Source organism: Temnothorax americanus, unplaced genomic scaffold (genome assembly GCF_048541705.1).
Source record: "Temnothorax americanus isolate GAGA-0224 unplaced genomic scaffold, ASM4854170v1 Scaffold1, whole genome shotgun sequence".
Lineage (NCBI taxonomy): Eukaryota > Metazoa > Arthropoda > Insecta > Hymenoptera > Formicidae > Temnothorax > Temnothorax americanus.
The window spans coordinates 4382577-4400653 of NW_027509230.1; the positions used below are offsets into that span (position 1 = coordinate 4382577).

The following is an 18077-nucleotide window of genomic DNA, read 5'->3' on the forward strand; positions in this document are numbered from 1 at the left end:
GCATATGAGTCATGAGTCAGTCATGGTGGAACTTTCCATCGTGGTTCGATCTCAGCTGATCCCGGACATTCCCGGATCCGTGCCGAATCACGTGTCTGGATGATGTCTGATGTGCGCAGATACTGGTGTGATAATTACCAAGGTCGGTAAATAATGTCGCCGTGCCGTGTTTACGCCGCGCCGCGTCTACCGACCTTGGTAATTACCGGAGTCGGTTGGCAAGTTGGACCGTGTTCAGACGTGTTTTGACCGAAAGAATTTTTTTTTTGTAAAGTATCGCGACTGTTATAACCATCTGCATTGTTTAACAATCAGTATATACCTTATATCGGCGCCTTTCGAGGTCTCCAACTTTCGTAATTTACGCCGCTTGCGGCTTTTACGACGAGTGGAACCCCGGCCTTATTCAGACGGCCAAATTATAAGAAGAAGAAGAAGAAGAAGACTGGTAATTACCGGATCGTTATCCGGATTATCACCCGATAATACGTGCAAAGTCCCGATAGCGACAACACGGGTACTTATATATCCGTCTCCGCCGTTCCGGCACCCGTGATACATGTCGTCGCTTTTGTTAGGTGATGTCCGCGATAAACGTGAAGGCGCTCACAAATCAAAACGTCTGGAAATTCTTGAAGTCGTTCGACACCGTGCTGACGGACTGCGACGGTGAGTGAGGGATCGCGGGACGAAGCGCGGTCGGGGGGTACGACGTTTGATTCTTCCGGTCTCTCTTTCAGGCGTGCTATGGATGAACAAGGCGCCCCTGCCGCATTCGGCGGACGTCGTGAATCTGTTCCACAGGCTCGGCAAGCGGGTTTTCTACGTGACGAACAACCCCACGAAGACCCGGGATGACCTCGTGGAGAAGTTCCAGGCCCTGCAGTTTGAGGCGACCAAGGACGATATTTTGTGCACCGCTCACCTGTCGGCGAGTTATCTACAAAGCTTAGGCTTTCGCAAGAAGGTCTACGTTATTGGTTCCGAAGGTAAAGCCCTGGTCTACGAGTCAATGGAATTATGAAATGTATATTATGCATGCCAATTGTTCTGTACTGATATCAATTTTTATCTGCAGCGATCGGGAAGGAATTGGAGGAGGTTGGTATCTCGTATTGCGGAATAGGGTTGGACCCAGTTAATCAGAATATCCCATATTCCGTTTTCGAAAAGGACCCCGAGGTAGCCGCGGTTATAATCGGTTTCGACGAACACTTCAATTACCCTAAAATGGTCAAGGCGGCTACGTATCTGAGTGACGCCAATGTACATTTCATTGGAACTAACACGGATCAGAGGGATCCAGCTTCAAATGATGTCGTGATACCTGGTAGGTATATTTAAATAATTTATGTGACTGCTATTACAACACATTGTCAATTAAAAATCTGTGATTTTTCCGATGCAGCTACGGGATGCCTGGTTAAATGTATAGAAAATTGCTCAGGGAGAAAGGCGATGATTGTGGGCAAACCGGATAAATATATGGCTAAAATGTTGATGGAACAATCGAACGTTGATCCCCAGCGTACTTTGATGATCGGAGACCGGGGTAACACCGATATGCTCTTTGGAAATCGCTGCGGTTTTACGACTCTGCTAGTCCTGACGGGAGTGACCGCTTTGTCGGACGTCGAAAGATGGAAGCAGTCCGAGCGACAGGAAGAACGGAAATTCGTACCGAATTACTACATAGACGCGCTTGGCGATTTATTACCGTACTTAAAAAAACTAAAAACTGAAATGTCACACGTTCGCAAAATTTAGCCGTGAAGAAGGAAAGTATGAGCGCCATAACACTTTAATAAAGATAATGCGACTTTTTAGAACAAATATCCGTACATATATGGAATACTAGCTTGATACACCCTTGCAAAGGATCTATAATTCATCTCCGAATTTAGATTTGTTCCTTTAGGGGTTGATTAGGGCAAAATCTTGAATTATGTTTCTAAGCATTTGTATGGGTAATTTTTGTAAGCAAAACCAAGTCGATATCTCATCGAGCCCAAGAGATATTGAGAAAGTCGTGAAAACACATTTTACCCCTTTTCACCCCTTAGGGGTCAAATTTCTAAAAATCCCTTTTTAGCGAGTGCTACCTCATGAAAGGAATATAGGTACTCCTCGAATTTCATGTTTCTTGGTTTAGGGGTTTGGACTGGGCGTTGAGATGAGTCAGTCGGATTTTATATATATATATATATATATTTGGTGTATACATTTTAATAAATATTAAACGAAAGATCTTGCAGCCTATCTTGATTTATTTTTGCCTCGGAGATAAAGTGCGATTGTTGGGACAAAAATGAAGGGAAAATGCTTATTGGATGTTCCGGGTTTAGACGGAGGTACAAAGCGAGGAAGTAAATTTTCCGCTTCAAATCTTCAAACCCCATGTTTAAATCGAGATCGCGGATTGCGATACAACCCATTAATTAAATCGAGATATCGCATGGCGTAGGCAGGCAGGGGTCCGACTGTTTTTTTTTTTTTTACGAAGCAACGCGTGACACCGGTGACACTAGTGACAGTGCGATCTCAGTCTCAGTTGATCCGTGCCGAGTCCGCGTCTGATGCGCGCGGATACTGGTAAATGGTAATTACCGGACGGTTATCTGGGTTATCACCCGATAATACGTACAAAGGTTCCCGATGCATGGCGATAACACGAATATATGTCCAGTTCCGTCGTTCTGACCCCCTTGATACATGTCGTCGCTTTTGTAGGTGATAATGGTCGCGATAAACGTGAAGGCACTCACACGTCAGAATGTCTGGAAATTCTTGAAGTCGTTCGACACCGTGTTGACGGACTGCGACGGTGAGCGAGGGAAATTGCGGGGCTAAAGCGCGCGGTCGGTACGACGTTTGATTCTTCAGGTCTCTCTTTCAGGCGTGCTATGGATGCACATGACGCCCCTGCCGCATTCGGCGGACGTCGTGAACCTGTTCCGCAGGCTCGGCAAGCGAGTTTTCTACGTGACGAACAACAGCACGAAGACCCGGGATGAACTCGTGGAGAAGTGCCAGGCCCTGCAGTTTGAGGCGACCAAGGACGATATCCTGTGCACCGCTCACCTGTCAGCGTCTTATCTACAAAGCTTGGGCTTTCGCAAGAAGGTCTACGTTATTGGTTCCGAAGGTGAAGCCCTGGTCCACGAGTCAATGGGATTGTGAAATCTACATACATTATGCAATTGTCTTTGTTCTGATATCAATTTTTATCTGCAGCGATCGCCAAGGAATTGGAACAGGCTGGAATCTCGCATTGCGGAATAGGGCCGGACCCAGTTAAGCAGAATGTCCCGTATTCCGTTTTCGAGAAGGACCCTGAGGTAGCCGCGGTTATAGTCGGTTTCGACGAACACTTCAGTTATCCTAAAATGGTCAAAGCGGCTACGTATCTGAATGACGCCAATGTACATTTCATTGGGACTAACACGGACGAGAGGTTTCCAGTTTCAAATGATGTCGTGATACCTGGTAGGTATTTAAATAATTTATGTGACTGCTATTACAACACGCTGTCAATTGAAAATCTGTGACTTTTCCGATGCAGGTACGGGAAGCCTGGTTAGATGTATAGAAAGTTGCTCAGAGAGAAAGGCGGTGATTATGGGCAAACCGGATGAATATATGGCTAAAATGTTGATGGAACGATCTAACGTTGATCCCCAGCGTACTTTGATGATCGGAGACCGGTGTAACACCGATATACTTTTTGGAACTCGCTGCGGTTTTACGACTCTGCTAGTCCTGACGGGAGTGACCGCTTTGTCGGACGTCGATAGATGGAAGCAGTCCGAGCGACAGGAAGAACGGGATCTCGTACCGAATTACTACATAGACGCGCTTGGCGATTTATTAACGTACTTAAAAGAACTAGAAACTGAAATGTCATAAATTCGCAAGATTTAGCCCGTGAAGAAGGAAAGTATGAGCGCCGTAACATTTTAATATAGATAATGCGACTTTTTAGAACAAATCCGCGTACATATATGGAATGTATCTCATGCATACATACATGTACATATATATATTTGTGTGAATAGAATTATTTAACAGATAGAATCTTTTCAACAAATTTTAACTATTTATATTAATTATGTGAACCAATGAATTCTCTCTTGTGTGTATAAATTTTAAGAAATATTAAACGAAAGATCTTGCAGCCCGTCTTGATTTATTTTTTTCTCGGAGATAAAGTGCGATTGTTGGAGGGAAATAAAAATGAAGGGAAAATGCTTGGACGTTCCGAGTTTAGACGGAGGTACAAAGCGAGAAAGTAAATTTTCCACTTTAAATCTTCCAACCCCATGTTTATTTTGGCAATGCCTTTTATATGAAAAAGTACACCTTTTTTGAAAGGGATGATGCACATTTTGGATGAGAAAGGAGTACTGCGAGAGAGAGAGAGAGAGCGAGAGAGAGAGAGAGAGAGAGAGAGAGAGAGAGAGAGAGAGAGAGAGAGAGAGAGAGAGAGAGAATGGAAGATAAATTGGCAGAGGATGAAAGGATGTGTGCAAAAAGATTGTGTGATAATACAATATATATTATTCAAATATATATATATAATGGTAAACTTAATGGTAGAGAGAGAGAGATGCGAATTCGTAATCCTTACCTAGAGCTTGTCGTAAACTCATAACAATGAAATATATTTATAACGCGTTATATCATCATATAATATAAAAGAAGCGTGGTACGTATGTGTGTGTGTGTGTGTGTGTCCGTTGTGTATGTATATGTGTGTCTTTCATCTCGTCTCGTGTACATTTGTATATATTATTTTATTACTTTCTAAGTTTTATCGGAGAGTCTTGCCCCTAATCTCTGCGGAGAGGAGAATCAGAGGTGTGTGCATGCCTATATCTTACATAGACACATCCAAATATCGATTTCGTAGAGCACGAGTCGTAAAATCTTTTAACAGCTAAATCGTTAACGGTTTTCGATGCGTAAGTATTGTAGCGAGACAGCGTAACATTCATTACCACCATATGTAACGTTCGCAATGGGTGCGCACATTATACAAAGGAACCCGTACGTTTTTCTCAGATTGATTTACGGAGACCGTCGAAGCCGCCCTCGCGGACTACGTTCCCCTAAGTCGATCGGATCGTTTAAAAGTTCGATATGAAGTTTCAGTGTAAATCACGGTTCACTCATGATACACGTCGGAAAGATATAACGCATTCAAGGTACGCCTTCAATTTCACAACGAAATGCATTGCGGCACGTCGATCGAGGGGATCGGCTGTAACAATAAATAATTTCTCTTATACTCTTTTTGAAACATATATCACAAATCTTTCGCGGACTAGAAAAACACGCGATAATAACACTAGTAAACATAATCTTTGTTATATGTAATATTTTGTCTCTTTCCTGCGTATTTTCTTACGCTGCATTCAAAAATGTTATCAGGATCTTTTGTAACGACAGAAAGAGAGAAAGAGAGAGAGAGAGAGAGAAAGAGAGAGTTCTAATTTTTCGAAATATGTAAAACAGAGATACGCTTGAAGAAAGCATACGATCGCTTTTTTTTATTGCCATGCTACACTATCCTCTCGGAGGCAAAATTTGTATTAGTTTACACATGTCCGTGGGGATCCCGTATCCCATGGACGATTAAACATTGATACGGCCTTAAAAAGTATATATGTATTTCGATATGTGCGATCACTTAAGTAGAATCGCCGCCGGTGTATTGCAATCGAAGAGCTTACCTTTTAAGCTGTGTTGAATGCGCGTTAAAAACAAATTATGCATCATATATAGCTTTGCTACGCATAATCTTCACCTTTTTAAGGATACTGGATATGTATACTTGAGCCTTCGAAAGTAAGCTCTTCGATTTCGTGAATCGTCGTCGCTTCCCTCTCGTTCTCTATGAATTATTACGTAATTAATGATTAGTCTTGTAATTGGCACAAGTTTTCTCGTGTATTTCTAGGTAATCGAAAACGGTTTTAACAAGAGGGAATCTAATATCTTGCGGTGTCGATCGGTTTACATGTATAACGGCGCGAAGAAAGCGGATATGATAAGAAGAACGACGCGTGAGGGATTCCACATAAACGATTCCGCGGTCGTTCCAACACCCTTTGGAAAAACTGACGAATGTTGCCATCGCTACATTTACATTATAATGTTGTATTATAACGAGACAAGATTATAATAACGAGCAGTCCTAACGAGAGGGTGAGAAAGACAATAAATCGATAAACTTCTCACTTATATACCGATATAATACAAATCAACGAATTTAAATCTAATCGTTCTTACAGCACTCGCTCGCTAGATCTCTCTGGTACAGAAAAAAATGTTCTCACTTCATAATGATAAGTTACGCCGCAAGCATGTTATTATTTCTGAAATGTTTTTATAAGTGGAATATTAATTAATAAGACTGACGACACACACACACACACACACACACACACACACACACACACACACGCGCGCATACGCACGACACATACACACTCGAATGAAACCACATACACACACACAAACACACACGGTGGTCGTTCGATAGATATCTCTAACGGAAATTGCAAAAATTAATAATATATTGTAATTTCGTCAATAAATGACTTACGACCGTATACAGAGTGATTCAAACATATGTCGCCGAATTTGAAAAACATTTTTTTTTTTTTAAATAAAATAATATGGATGAATTATCGGTAAAGAAGCATAAAAGATCTTTCAATTTTCAACTTGTAATTAAAAGTGAAGAAATTGGTACATTAGACACTTCTTCTGTTTTTTTTATAAATATATTCTTAAAATTTGTACAATTCTGTGAAATCTTTTCGTCGCTTAAGTTGTTTCTTCAAGACAACTTTTTATTGTCCAATATTTTAAGAAGACATAATAAATATTTCCTGTGCTTAGATCATCACAGAGAATAAAATATAAAAACATTTATTACGTATAGATATCGTCAGTCGGCTAAATTACAATTAATAATATACATATTTGCCGATTTTTAGTAAGTCAATATTTTATTTTTCTTCCACGTATGTACAATACGCAGTCGAGCAACGTAGATTTGAATTACTCTGTATTTCTTCATAAACTCTAAATAAAGATCTGTTCATTCAGCTGGAATGTCGCTGTGTGACGCTACTACACGATTGTCAACGAGACAAAAAAGTCGAACATTATTACCTTATGTTTCGCGAAATGGACGAAATGGAGAGGATGCACGTCATGCGCTCGAATATATAGCAGTAGAAGAATATGTTATGTGATATGCGTGTATGTGTGCGTATGAATGCGTGCTTTATACATACAGGATATCCAAAAAAATATGTACGGGGCTTGCTTACTTTCGAGGACGACTTGACTAAATTTGAAATCGAATTTTTCTTCATAAAATCAGAAAATAAACCTATAAATCAGTGAATTTCAATCAAAAAGTTAAATTTGCAAAAACGCGAATTAACTTTAGAATAGATCATATTGAAATTCTAAATATTATTTCAGACAGACGTTTTATGTATCTGAATTTGATGATTTATTTTATAATAAATAAATTTATAATAAATTAGAGCTGTGAAAAATTATGATGTTGCAAAAATTTACAGCAAAACGATGAACTTCAACCTGATAAAAAGAAATTGCGGCTGATGGAAAGACTACGATTTTTACGATATCCTGTATGAATGTACAGTATATATACACGCGTGGCTTTGGCAAGCCACACGTTTAGAGATTAACAAATAAATACAGATATATGTACACGCGCCGGACTATATGTATGTGTGCCCAAGCCGACGCGCTATAAACTTCGACCCGCGTTTGTATCTCATATTTAACATTCCGTATGCATTCATCTAAATTCTTAATCTCATATAACATTTTACACGCAACTTTTTATTAAAAGAAATAAAAACCACCCGCGACAGTCGCGTTTAGCGCTAAATGCGAGATATAAACGCGTGCCCTAACAGATCGATATCGTCTTATAAAACAACTAAATGAAAACATTTGTACTTTAGCAGTATAGAGCAGTCATTTTTTGTCGTAGTTACCCTTAATATCGTTTTATCTTCGTTTATATTATATTTTATACATGTATATAGTAATATATATTATTATGTATTCTTTTAAGAATAATTCCCGCCTCCCTTGGCACGCCCGTCGCTACCATTATCCTTGTCGTCGCCATCATCTTCAACTTCGTTAATAATGTATACGTGTACATGTATATGTGTGTATTCAGAGTGTCGCGCATTTTCTCTTAACTATGAATGCTAGATGTTAAACTTCGAGAAACACCTCAAAAACACTTCAAGACAAAATAAAAAAATTAAAAATTAACAAGATTTAGGTAGTCATTCAGTTTCAATTTAATCGAAGTATTCTTTGCGAGATTTGCAAATAGATAACAATATTTATTCATTTCTCATATAATTTCCAAGTGGACTTTCCTTCAACGAAATATTAATTTGAGGATTAATAATTAACCAAACAGAATTTCATTAGATCTAAGGTCACGAGAAAGCGCGCGATGACTGGGATACATTGTATATGCAAGTACGTACAGTGGCGAGCATGTAAATAGGAACAAACATTTATTACAATTCGGCCCATCGTTTCTTCGCATAAAGAGATAAGATTTATTTATGTAATATTTCTTATTTCACGGGGTGCAATAATGCGAAGATTAATACACCTTGATATGTATTCTCTTTTAAACCATATAGTGATAATAATTTTAACGAAAATAGGATTTTCGAAAATTTTCACTGAAAAATATAAAAGTATCTTAAATTTAGGAGAGCACAGTATTCACTATTTATACGTTGACCACTGTTCACATATGTCCAAGCCGCTTGATAAAGTATAAGTTATTTAACATTCGGTAAATATATTTTGAGTATTTGAATCGAGCAATCAGTTTTTTTTCAAATTTATCTTTATAAATTAAAGAATCTGCGAATATATAAACGAGTCTTATAGAGATAAAGTCCCTTCGCAATTTGTTAACTTCTTTCGTCAAGCGCCTTTGGATATTTACACGACAGACGCAAATTCGCACAAAAATGTTCGACATAATAAAATCTTCTTTTTCTTTAATCGATTTAAAATCAATCTTTTCTTAACACAAATGTCAGAGTACTCGAAAATATAAAACTTTTTATAAAACGACCTGAGAGTTTCGTGACTAATAGACAATAACGTTTTATTTTTAAATTGATTCAATTAAACAAAATGTTATTTCGAAAAGTATTTAATATTGATGACATCTATTCGCAAGTCGAAAACAGAATAAAATTCAACTAGAATCGGTGACGAATTGAATCAAGACGAAATTGGCTCCATGGAATTTGTTGACAGAACTTTGTACGAATTTGTGGCCGTCTTGTATATTTATAGATGTATATGTCGTTGCTTTTGATGTATGTCGAAGAGAACGGATATGCATAATGCGCGCATGTAACCGGGAATCTATATTAAACCGAAGAGCGATTATTATGTATGTAGTCTTAGCAACTGCGGGCGGAATACATAGAAGTATTTCGAAAAACCGTTTGAACCGTCTTTATCATACTAGCGTTTGCCTTTCCTCGACTTAAATAGCGCCGCTGACGATATATAACGTCGATATAGATAATCACTAATAAGTACATTCAATATAGCAATAATAATAATAATATCCATAATAATAATTATAATCGTAATAATAGTTATAATGATGGTAGCAGTAATGATAATAAACGTATCGATGATAATGATAATAGCAGTGGGAGGAGCACAGCGATAATAATCGGATTTTATAACCGCAATAATATTAATCGTAACGATATTGATTATATCAACGATTTGTTAAGTATATGTACAGACACTATAGCACCATGACCGAAATCTCGAATCTCGAAACCTAAAAGAGACGAAGCGAAAGATGAAATTAGGAAAGTCTAGGGGATGGCAAAAGGGGAGCGGGTTAAAGGGGGGAAGAGAGGACTAAAGGAATGGGTGAACATTGCGTCTCGATCGAAACACGAGAGGAAAAACAGAAAATTGGCGATGTGGGAAAAAGAGAGAGAAGGACCGTCCTTTCAAGCCGGTTTAGTATGTTTAAAAGAATAGGAGAAAATGAAGAGAGGTTCTTCGACATAAAATGATAATAAGGGAAGGTCCGATAAGAACCAGGCTGCTAGCGGAAAGTATGTGTACGTTGATGATTGTTTCTACAATGATCTCGATTCGCTCTGAATCTCGTTCGGTAAACTCAGTCTCGTATACGTTGGAACATGAATATTTAACGCATCAACGTCTGCGATCCAGCTCTTATTCGGACCTACAGGCATTGTACCGGGGTTTCAGAATACACCAACTCGATTATCGTTCCGTTTCTTACGTGTGTGTTTCTTTTCTTTATTACCGTACCGGCCAATCGTCGCGTTTACGTTATACGAGAAGTCGAAGAACGAAGGACCGCCGGCGAGCAGAGCGAAAGATCTGGGCGAAGTCAGGGCGAAAGGACCTGGGAACACATTCCCTAAAAGTGGAACATCATCGATTCGCGCGCGGATAACCGGCAAGAACACGAAGGAACACTATCGGCGCTACGCAAGGACGACGAAAGACGATTGACCGGCGTCGTCGCTAAGAGACAGAGACAGATAGAGAATTATCTTGTTTTTATCATATAATAATACGATATTACGTTATATTATTACTATGATGTATTTGGCCGTTTAATTATATACTCCAGCAACGCTCGCTCGAACACCTCTTCAATTCACGATTGCTACCTCGGCGAATAATTTTCGTGGGACTAGAAATTTTGAAGGGCACGACCGTGACGTAACCGGAGAAAAATGTCGATCTCAGACGAGAATATAATATTTATCTGTTTATCGTTTCTTTATTCATGTTTCTCATTTTTAATTTGCATCAAGACAGTGACACAACACAAAATTAATGTTTTAAGGAATCCCCAATTTTCTTTCTTTTTTCCTTAGATTTTCCCCTTTTTCTTTCGTTTCTTATTTTCTTTTATTTTCTCTTTTCGAATCTTGGAATTCCTTGAAATTGTAAAATTATGCCGTTGCACGCTCCTTCAATTTTAACAAGCCAAGGGACGTCGATGTCGCTGTCGATTCTCGCCATTGGATTTCATCCGGAGATATCCTTTCTCAAAATTTTATCCGAAAACCCTGAAACTCCAATCGACATTTTTCTCGTATCGCAATGATCGGATAGAAAGCGGAAACAATATAACGATCAATAAGCGCCAAGTCACGCACGCTCGACTTATATTGAATCACGAGAGACCTTCCACTGTCGATTACGATGATTAGAATATAAAAGCGAGAGAACACTACCACGTGATCGTGATCGTTGCGTTGTAATCACCGATATGTCCTACCTTGCGATTCGCTCGACATTAACGCGCATATATAACAGCTACTTCTTTTTTTTCTGCAATATAGCTTTAATATAATGTTTCTTTGTAATATACATATATATATTTCTCCTATATATATATTTGTATATATATTTATATTATATTAAACGGTGAAAGAGATATCCTCTTTGTCCAATATATTAAGTATGATATGTTTATTCACAACTTGATGTGAGCGCTTAGAAAGAGTGTGAAAGAGCGAGAAAAAGGGATAGAGTGATAAAAGATTGGAAATTCTTCCTTCCTTCCTCTAATATCGCAAGGACTGCATCTTCGATTCCTCTTTCAATTTGAGTGATAGCGATAATAACCCGGGTTACGTCGTTACTTTAAGTACGTCCGGCGCATAGGTAAAACAGTGATATCTATATCAATAAACTTCTTTTTGCTCTCTTATTACACGGATGAGTATTTCGATGCACTCGCGCATCGCACATGTCGCACACAGACGCACACGCACACACAACAAACGTGCACAAGTACGTGCACACACGCTCTGCGATTATATATATATATATATATATATATATATATATATGTATATATATGTATATTATATATATTGTTATGCATTATACGCTAGTCATTGTCAGAAAGTTTATTAGTGTTTAAAGTTAGAAGAGCCGGTCGCGCTCGCCGCAGGATCGTTCCGCGCGGAATCGCGAGTCAGGTAAAGAGTTATCTGGACCGTCTCGCGTTGCGTGTCGCGCTGGGTGTCATGTGTATGTGTGGGCTGTGTGTCGCCGGTACGCGCTCGTTCCGCACGATTTCGTAAGCACGTGTATAAAATGCCGGACTCGTCGCGTTCGTTCGCTCATGGTCTCTCTCAGGGCGCGGTTTACAGATCACAGACGTCGGTTTGCCGCGACGAGTAACGTGCAAAATCTTCCGCGTGACTAATTGAGGAACTTTAATCCGAATCACCGTTTGCGCTCCGGGTTCTCTCTTTTTCGCGCTTCCGTCCAGAACAGTTTCCCGAAGCGTCGCGCGACGATATATAATTATATATATAGATAATTATATATAATTATATATATGTATATCGAGATATAATTCGCTATTCTACTTGTCGAGTAATAAAAATAGAGATTGCATAGATTGAAATTCGTAGCAGATGCGCCTATAAGAAGATACGTCCTATAAAGATTTCCTCTCGAGCCTTATAGCATGAAATTTGTATACGCTTCCTCTCTCAGCGCCCGTGCGCCGTTAATTACATACGTAAGCTCATAGCTGTTGTATGCGTATATGTATGCGTGCTCGCGCTTGTATCGCGCGAGCCTCGTGCTCAATCGCACGCGCATTTCGTTACATTTACGCGGCCGTACAATCGTTCATCATCATCTCAGTGTCGCAACAAATCAGGGATCAGAAACGATGACAAGCTCGACCTTCGATGTTGAGAACACGGGTAAATGTGTCCCGATTGATTAATTAGCGATCTGAAAATCTAACAAGAAAATTAAAATTATATATCAATTCAGCGGGCATTTCAATTCTTTGTATAGTTTTCTATATATATATATATATATATATATATATGTATGAACATATATATTTAAGAATACCTTATTATTACGAATTAATTATAAAACATGTAATACAGAAACGTAAAATTCAATTTTTTCACGTGTCTGCAACATCGAAATTCGAACTGATCGCAATTACGCTGGCCGCAACACCTATAAGAGACACATACATGCTCAGCAACGCTTAATACACGAGGGAACACTTTATAATCTTAATTTCTGATATGTCCGTTGAGTATAGTTGGTGTTTCTGATGCTATCGTTTGGCCGATTTCCATTCTAGCCGCTCAGACGGGTACTGCACGCAATATACATATACATTATATATATATATATATATATATATATATATATATATATAAAATATATGTATATATATGTATATATATGTATATATATGTATATATATGTATATTGCTGCTGTATATATATATATTTTTTAGTTATCTTTACACCTTAGAATTATTTAAAGAAACAGAAGAAAAAATAAAGGACAGACTCTCTTTTTTGAGCACGAACGGACGTCCATGACTCGACTTACGCTTTTGTGCTTGTTCTCTCATCGCAACGCTCGTTAAAACAGCCATCCCCGTTTACTTGACGCGGTGGCAAAACGGCACGAAAGATCTCTCCCTCGTCGATTGAGTATTTCAAGAATATACGCCCGTTCGGAGACGCGCGCGTGCTGTAATGCGTGTGTGTGTGCTATTGCTTGGCGAATAGTACAAAGCCGTTTTCCGTTGAATTTGAGCAAATTGCACCTGCGAATTGTCCTCCGAACTTGCGCGGAGCTTGCACAGAGAAGTTTCAGCTTATTGCTTGCGCGGCCCTTTAAAGGTGATCTTTTCCTCCCTTGAGATCATCTTCTGTTATCCGCTGGAGCGATCGAGACGTTCTCGATCGGGGGAATTCCTTAGAAGATCGCTACCAGAAATTCACGCTAGTGTCGGCTGCTTGATTTCGCTATTCAGATAATCGACGATTGCGCCTGCAACTTTCTCCTTTCTCTTTCTTTTCTAGTACGGCAAGTCTTTCGCGATCCCTCGGCCAAAAATGCTTTCTTTCCCGCTAACTTTTGAGCGACCGAGATATTCCCCGCGACAAGTCAGCAAGAATTGCCGTCGACAATCGCGTTTTCGCTTTTCTTTTCTCTTTAATTTTCTGATATCCTTTGTGATAGACAGTCGATCTTCACATGCCTCATTCCTCGTTTCGATCGCCCGTTCTTCATGCAATTCGAATTTGTTCTTCTCGTTGGATCGTGATAGATGTGTTTCGCTAACTCTACGAGTTAAAACGAACGATTCTAGATATTCAGAACGGCCTCGGCGAGCGCTCGGACGATTAAGTTTCTGGCCGACATCACGGCATCATCGGTCTCGAATTACCTCGCTGTAGCTTACGGAGGCTGCTAAACAAAGGATATTTCACTGTATTCGGTAATTCAAAATCTTAAAATTAGATAAATTAAACGAAGTTTAATTACATTTTACACAAACAAAGTTTAATTTATCAACAAAATTTAATTTATCGACATTAAACAACAATTAAACAAATTAGAGTAATATCTGTAAAGAAACTTGTCAAAGCAACAAAAGCAGACACAATTTACGAAAACTAACTAAATCTATTAGTTTAATTTTAAACCGTTTGACGCAATTGCATCAAGATAATTAAGATTGCATTGTTATATTGGATTATTATAAAAGTTCACGCTAATTTCGCACTGTGGACATTAATTTATAATCGCTATCGAAAGTATCGAATTATCAAATGACCAAAAGAGAAGCGAGAAAAAATGAAATTACATTGAATAATATGAATAAAAGTAAAGGAAGATAAAAGCGAGCGGAAGATGAAAGCGAGTACTTGTTTAAAAGTAAAGGCATGAAGCGTAAACATAAATCTCGTATTTCATATAAATACCCTTTTAAAGCATTCGTTTGCAATTTTCAAGTCAGCTATCGATTATCGAGCTGTATGCAGAATTCGTGGTTCTCTCACTGCTCGTATCTTTTTCACGGTGTTATTGACGTCATTTTGCTCTTCTAGAAACGAATGCTTCGAGTGTAAGCGAACGCTCTCGTATCTTTACGAAACGTTCGCTTTGCTGAATGCGAATAAAAATCTACTTTCCTCCCCTTTTATTCACACGACACCGGTCTCTATTAATTTATTATTGAAGATTACCTTTTCATTGCAAATCCTCCTCGCACTTGGGAATGTCGAATATCTCGGCGAACAGCGGTGGTAACTTGAGCTTCGTCCAGTTCCTGCGGAACCAATCTAGAAGATTGGCGTGTCTGGCGCCGAGCGCTCTCAACTCGGGTATCCTTTGCGAGACGTTGGCGATCGCGGTGATCGTGCCGCCGGCACTTTCGCCAGAGGGCCGCGTTGCCTGCACCCTCAACGCCTCCAGTACGCGATCCTGCAGCCTCTGCACGGCTTTGACGTCGTTCAGTCCCGGTCGCTCGTTCAGCAGCACCGCCGCCGAGAACAGGCCCAGCTCGGTATCTGTCAGTTGATGGGCGTTCAGCGACGACGTGACTTGCATCAGCGCGGACACGAAGTCGGGCTGTCGAAAGATCGCAAAAGATCGAATAAAATTGCAACAATCGTACACTGTAACAATTGACCTTATGGAATGTCTAAAATATATTATATTATTTTATTTTCTACTTATTGTTTTATTTTCTAATTATTCCTTAACAGAAAAAAATCAGTTCTATATTTTTTTATGCGATAGATAACAAATTTGAAATCCGAAAATACGATTTTTACTGAGACTTAGGAAAATAAGTACTTAAGTCCGTGTACTTCATCAAAGGTAAAATTAGATCAGTACGAGCTAAATTATGCTAATTTACTCTTCGCTTTAATCTCACCTCGTACATCAGTTCCAGCTGCTGGCGAGTAAAGTAGGTGCCGTCTTCAAAGGTCATCGAATTGTCGGTGGTCATCTTGGAGATGTGGCAGAGCCACACCTCGAAGAAGCCGACCTTGATCAGGATCAGCTGGTCGTCCTGCGAGAGCTCGCAGAATCCCGGCATCCGTTTCGCGAACTCCACCACCCTCTGTACCGACGGCGTCACCCTCGTGGCAAATTGCTGCCACAGCCAGATCCTCTGCGACTCGACCGTCTCCGCGGTCGAGGACGCCGCTTCCGGATCTTCCGGGCTGGTGGGCTGCGAAGAATTACTCGCCTAATCAGCAAGATTACAAACAGACCTGCGAGTTTGCTACCACTTCCAGCGGAAAGTCTTCGCGCTAATGAGTTATAGGGAAATTAAACTAATTCCGCTCTGCGCCGAAAAGAGAAAAACAATAGCGTATAGTAACGGCAGAATCTATTTCACCCTTTCAATCAACGAAAGATATCTTTGAAGAAAATACATGGATCTCTATTTATTGAATTTATTATTATAATAGACGACTACTGATGACTGGACGTTCTAGGTCGCAACAAATCAGTTTCCTTTTTCATTTTCTAATGGCTCACCGGTATTATCATAGGTTTCCTCGTGAGGCCCCTGGTGGACTCTTCCGTGAAGCCGCAATGAGCGTGATGAGCCTGCGACACCTGATGAATCACATCGTACACGGCCAGTTGCTTCACGTCAGCGTCCGACTGGTCAGCCTCGACCACCGCCGCCGACGATACCCGCGAGATCGCGTTCTGGCTCTGGGTATTGTTGTTGTTGTTGTTGTTATTGTTGTTGTTGTTATTGTTGTTCTTGTTGCTGGCGTTGTTGTTGCCGGTATCGGGCGTGGTCAGCTGCTGCATCTCCATGGCCGCCATCGTCGTCGTCGTCGTCGTCGTCGTCATGGTCGTCGCCATCGTGTCCTCGGGGCCGCGTTCTCTCGAGCGTTTCGGCACCCTGCCGTATCTCACGGCTGCAAAAAGACGGGCAACGCTAGAACGATCGCTAGGGAGATCTCGAGAGATATTCGATGGGAATTATTCACCGATGTTTCTTGCTCCTCGCGAATACGACGGCGCTCTCTCTTTTCGCCGGTATTGATCTTAAGTAAATAAAACCTTCGATAAAATTAAAGATATTTTTGCAAATGTCCCTTTTTAACGAAAGAACGTAATTGTCTTTTATTCTCCACAAACAATCTTAAGTAAGCTGTTTATTTGTCAAAGTGTTATCATACCGGGCTTCCGTGCGATAACATATATAAGAGCGAGGGTAATTCTTCTTGTCGGAAACTTAAATAATTCTTCGTTCGCGAAAATGTTAAAGTGTTTTTGGACTGCGGCCGATTAAAAATCGGGGATCTTCGGCGAGTCGAGCTTCAGGGACACGGACAATAAAAGTCTTACGGCCCAAAGTAATTTTATAGATAGATTTGATATTAGTTCCGTGGATTCCTGATTTAAACACCGCGGACTCAAGATATTTTACGTCAGAAGTTTGAACATTTCCGAAAGTTGAGTCACGAGGATGTAAATGAAAGCCATCTCGTTTGCGTTCCTCCAGATTATTACACCCGAGTCTACGTGAGTTCGTTACAATTTCGTTTGCGACACGCGACACGATAATGAAGCGGTACTCGCAAGTCGCAGGTCGCAGGTCGCACGTCGTACACGTAGGACCAGTATTGCGCCCTGGAACTCTGACGTTTAATTATGTACACGCCTGCCCTTTGGTTTACTTTGCTCTCTCTCTCTCTCTCTCTCTCTCTCTCTCTCTCTCTCTCTCTCTCTCTCTCTCTCTCTCTCTCTCTCTCTCGGCATGGGCGACAAGTAGATTTTGCATCACTGACGGCCAGAATTGCGATCTCGTAGAATTCTGTTTTGAATTTCTAACAGCGCCGCGCGCACTCTCGTGAGCTTGTTTCTGACATACGCGCGAGGAATCAAAGCCGACATATAACGCACGGCATATAACTGGCGAATTAACCTACAATCTCGTCTGAATATTTTTTAACTTTTAATAAACATTTTCTCTTTCTTTGTCTATGTACAATTACGCGTGTATGTACAATTCATTGTCTGTCATAAAAATTTCTATTTCCAAAATTTTATAATACAATAAGGATAAAAGAGATGGTAATATGTATATAAATTTTTAACCAACATATTATTTTACAATAATACATTTTTAAAT

General features: G+C 39.9%; 3 protein-coding genes across 7 annotated transcripts in view; 2 read left to right on the forward strand and 1 right to left on the reverse strand.

Annotated features, from left to right (window-relative positions):
* Window positions 1-148: 148 nt before the first annotated feature.
* LOC143895422 (glycerol-3-phosphate phosphatase-like) lies at window positions 149-1833 on the forward strand. 2 transcript variants are annotated; one of them, XM_077402501.1, is made up of 5 exons: window positions 149-517; window positions 579-669; window positions 741-989; window positions 1079-1330; window positions 1409-1833. In XM_077402501.1, the coding sequence occupies exons 2-5, from the start codon at window positions 582-584 to the stop codon at window positions 1765-1767; spliced, it is 948 nt and encodes a 315-aa protein (XP_077258627.1). In that variant the 5' UTR covers window positions 149-517; window positions 579-581; the 3' UTR covers window positions 1768-1833. The 2 variants fall into 2 exon arrangements, with proteins under 2 accessions (XP_077258627.1, XP_077258619.1); XM_077402493.1 differs by having other exon boundaries at window positions 149-448.
* Window positions 1834-2437: 604 nt separating this feature from the next.
* On the forward strand, window positions 2438-4174 carry LOC143895432 (glycerol-3-phosphate phosphatase-like). Of its 2 annotated transcripts, none has more exons than XM_077402511.1 (5): window positions 2438-2599; window positions 2731-2824; window positions 2897-3145; window positions 3235-3486; window positions 3563-4174. In XM_077402511.1, the coding sequence occupies exons 1-5, from the start codon at window positions 2597-2599 to the stop codon at window positions 3904-3906; spliced, it is 942 nt and encodes a 313-aa protein (XP_077258637.1). In that variant the 5' UTR covers window positions 2438-2596; the 3' UTR covers window positions 3907-4174. The 2 variants fall into 2 exon arrangements, with proteins under 2 accessions (XP_077258637.1, XP_077258646.1); XM_077402520.1 differs by having other exon boundaries at window positions 2556-2599; window positions 2884-3145.
* A 239-nt stretch (window positions 4175-4413) lies between these two features.
* The window catches only part of Eip78c (Ecdysone-induced protein 78C), a 78564-nt gene continuing 64900 nt past the window's right edge, over window positions 4414-18077 (reverse strand). For 2 of the 3 annotated variants that reach the window (XM_077402448.1, XM_077402442.1), the window contains 4 exons: window positions 16463-16857; window positions 15849-16166; window positions 15154-15538; window positions 4414-14374 (listed from right to left, as the gene is read on the reverse strand). In XM_077402448.1, coding sequence (XP_077258574.1) covers window positions 15158-15538; window positions 15849-16166; window positions 16463-16857 — 1094 coding nt within the window. In that variant the 3' untranslated portion in view covers window positions 4414-14374; window positions 15154-15157. The remainder of the gene's footprint in view (window positions 14375-15153; window positions 15539-15848; window positions 16167-16462; window positions 16858-18077) is intronic. The other variant, XM_077402437.1, reaches the window with a different exon arrangement.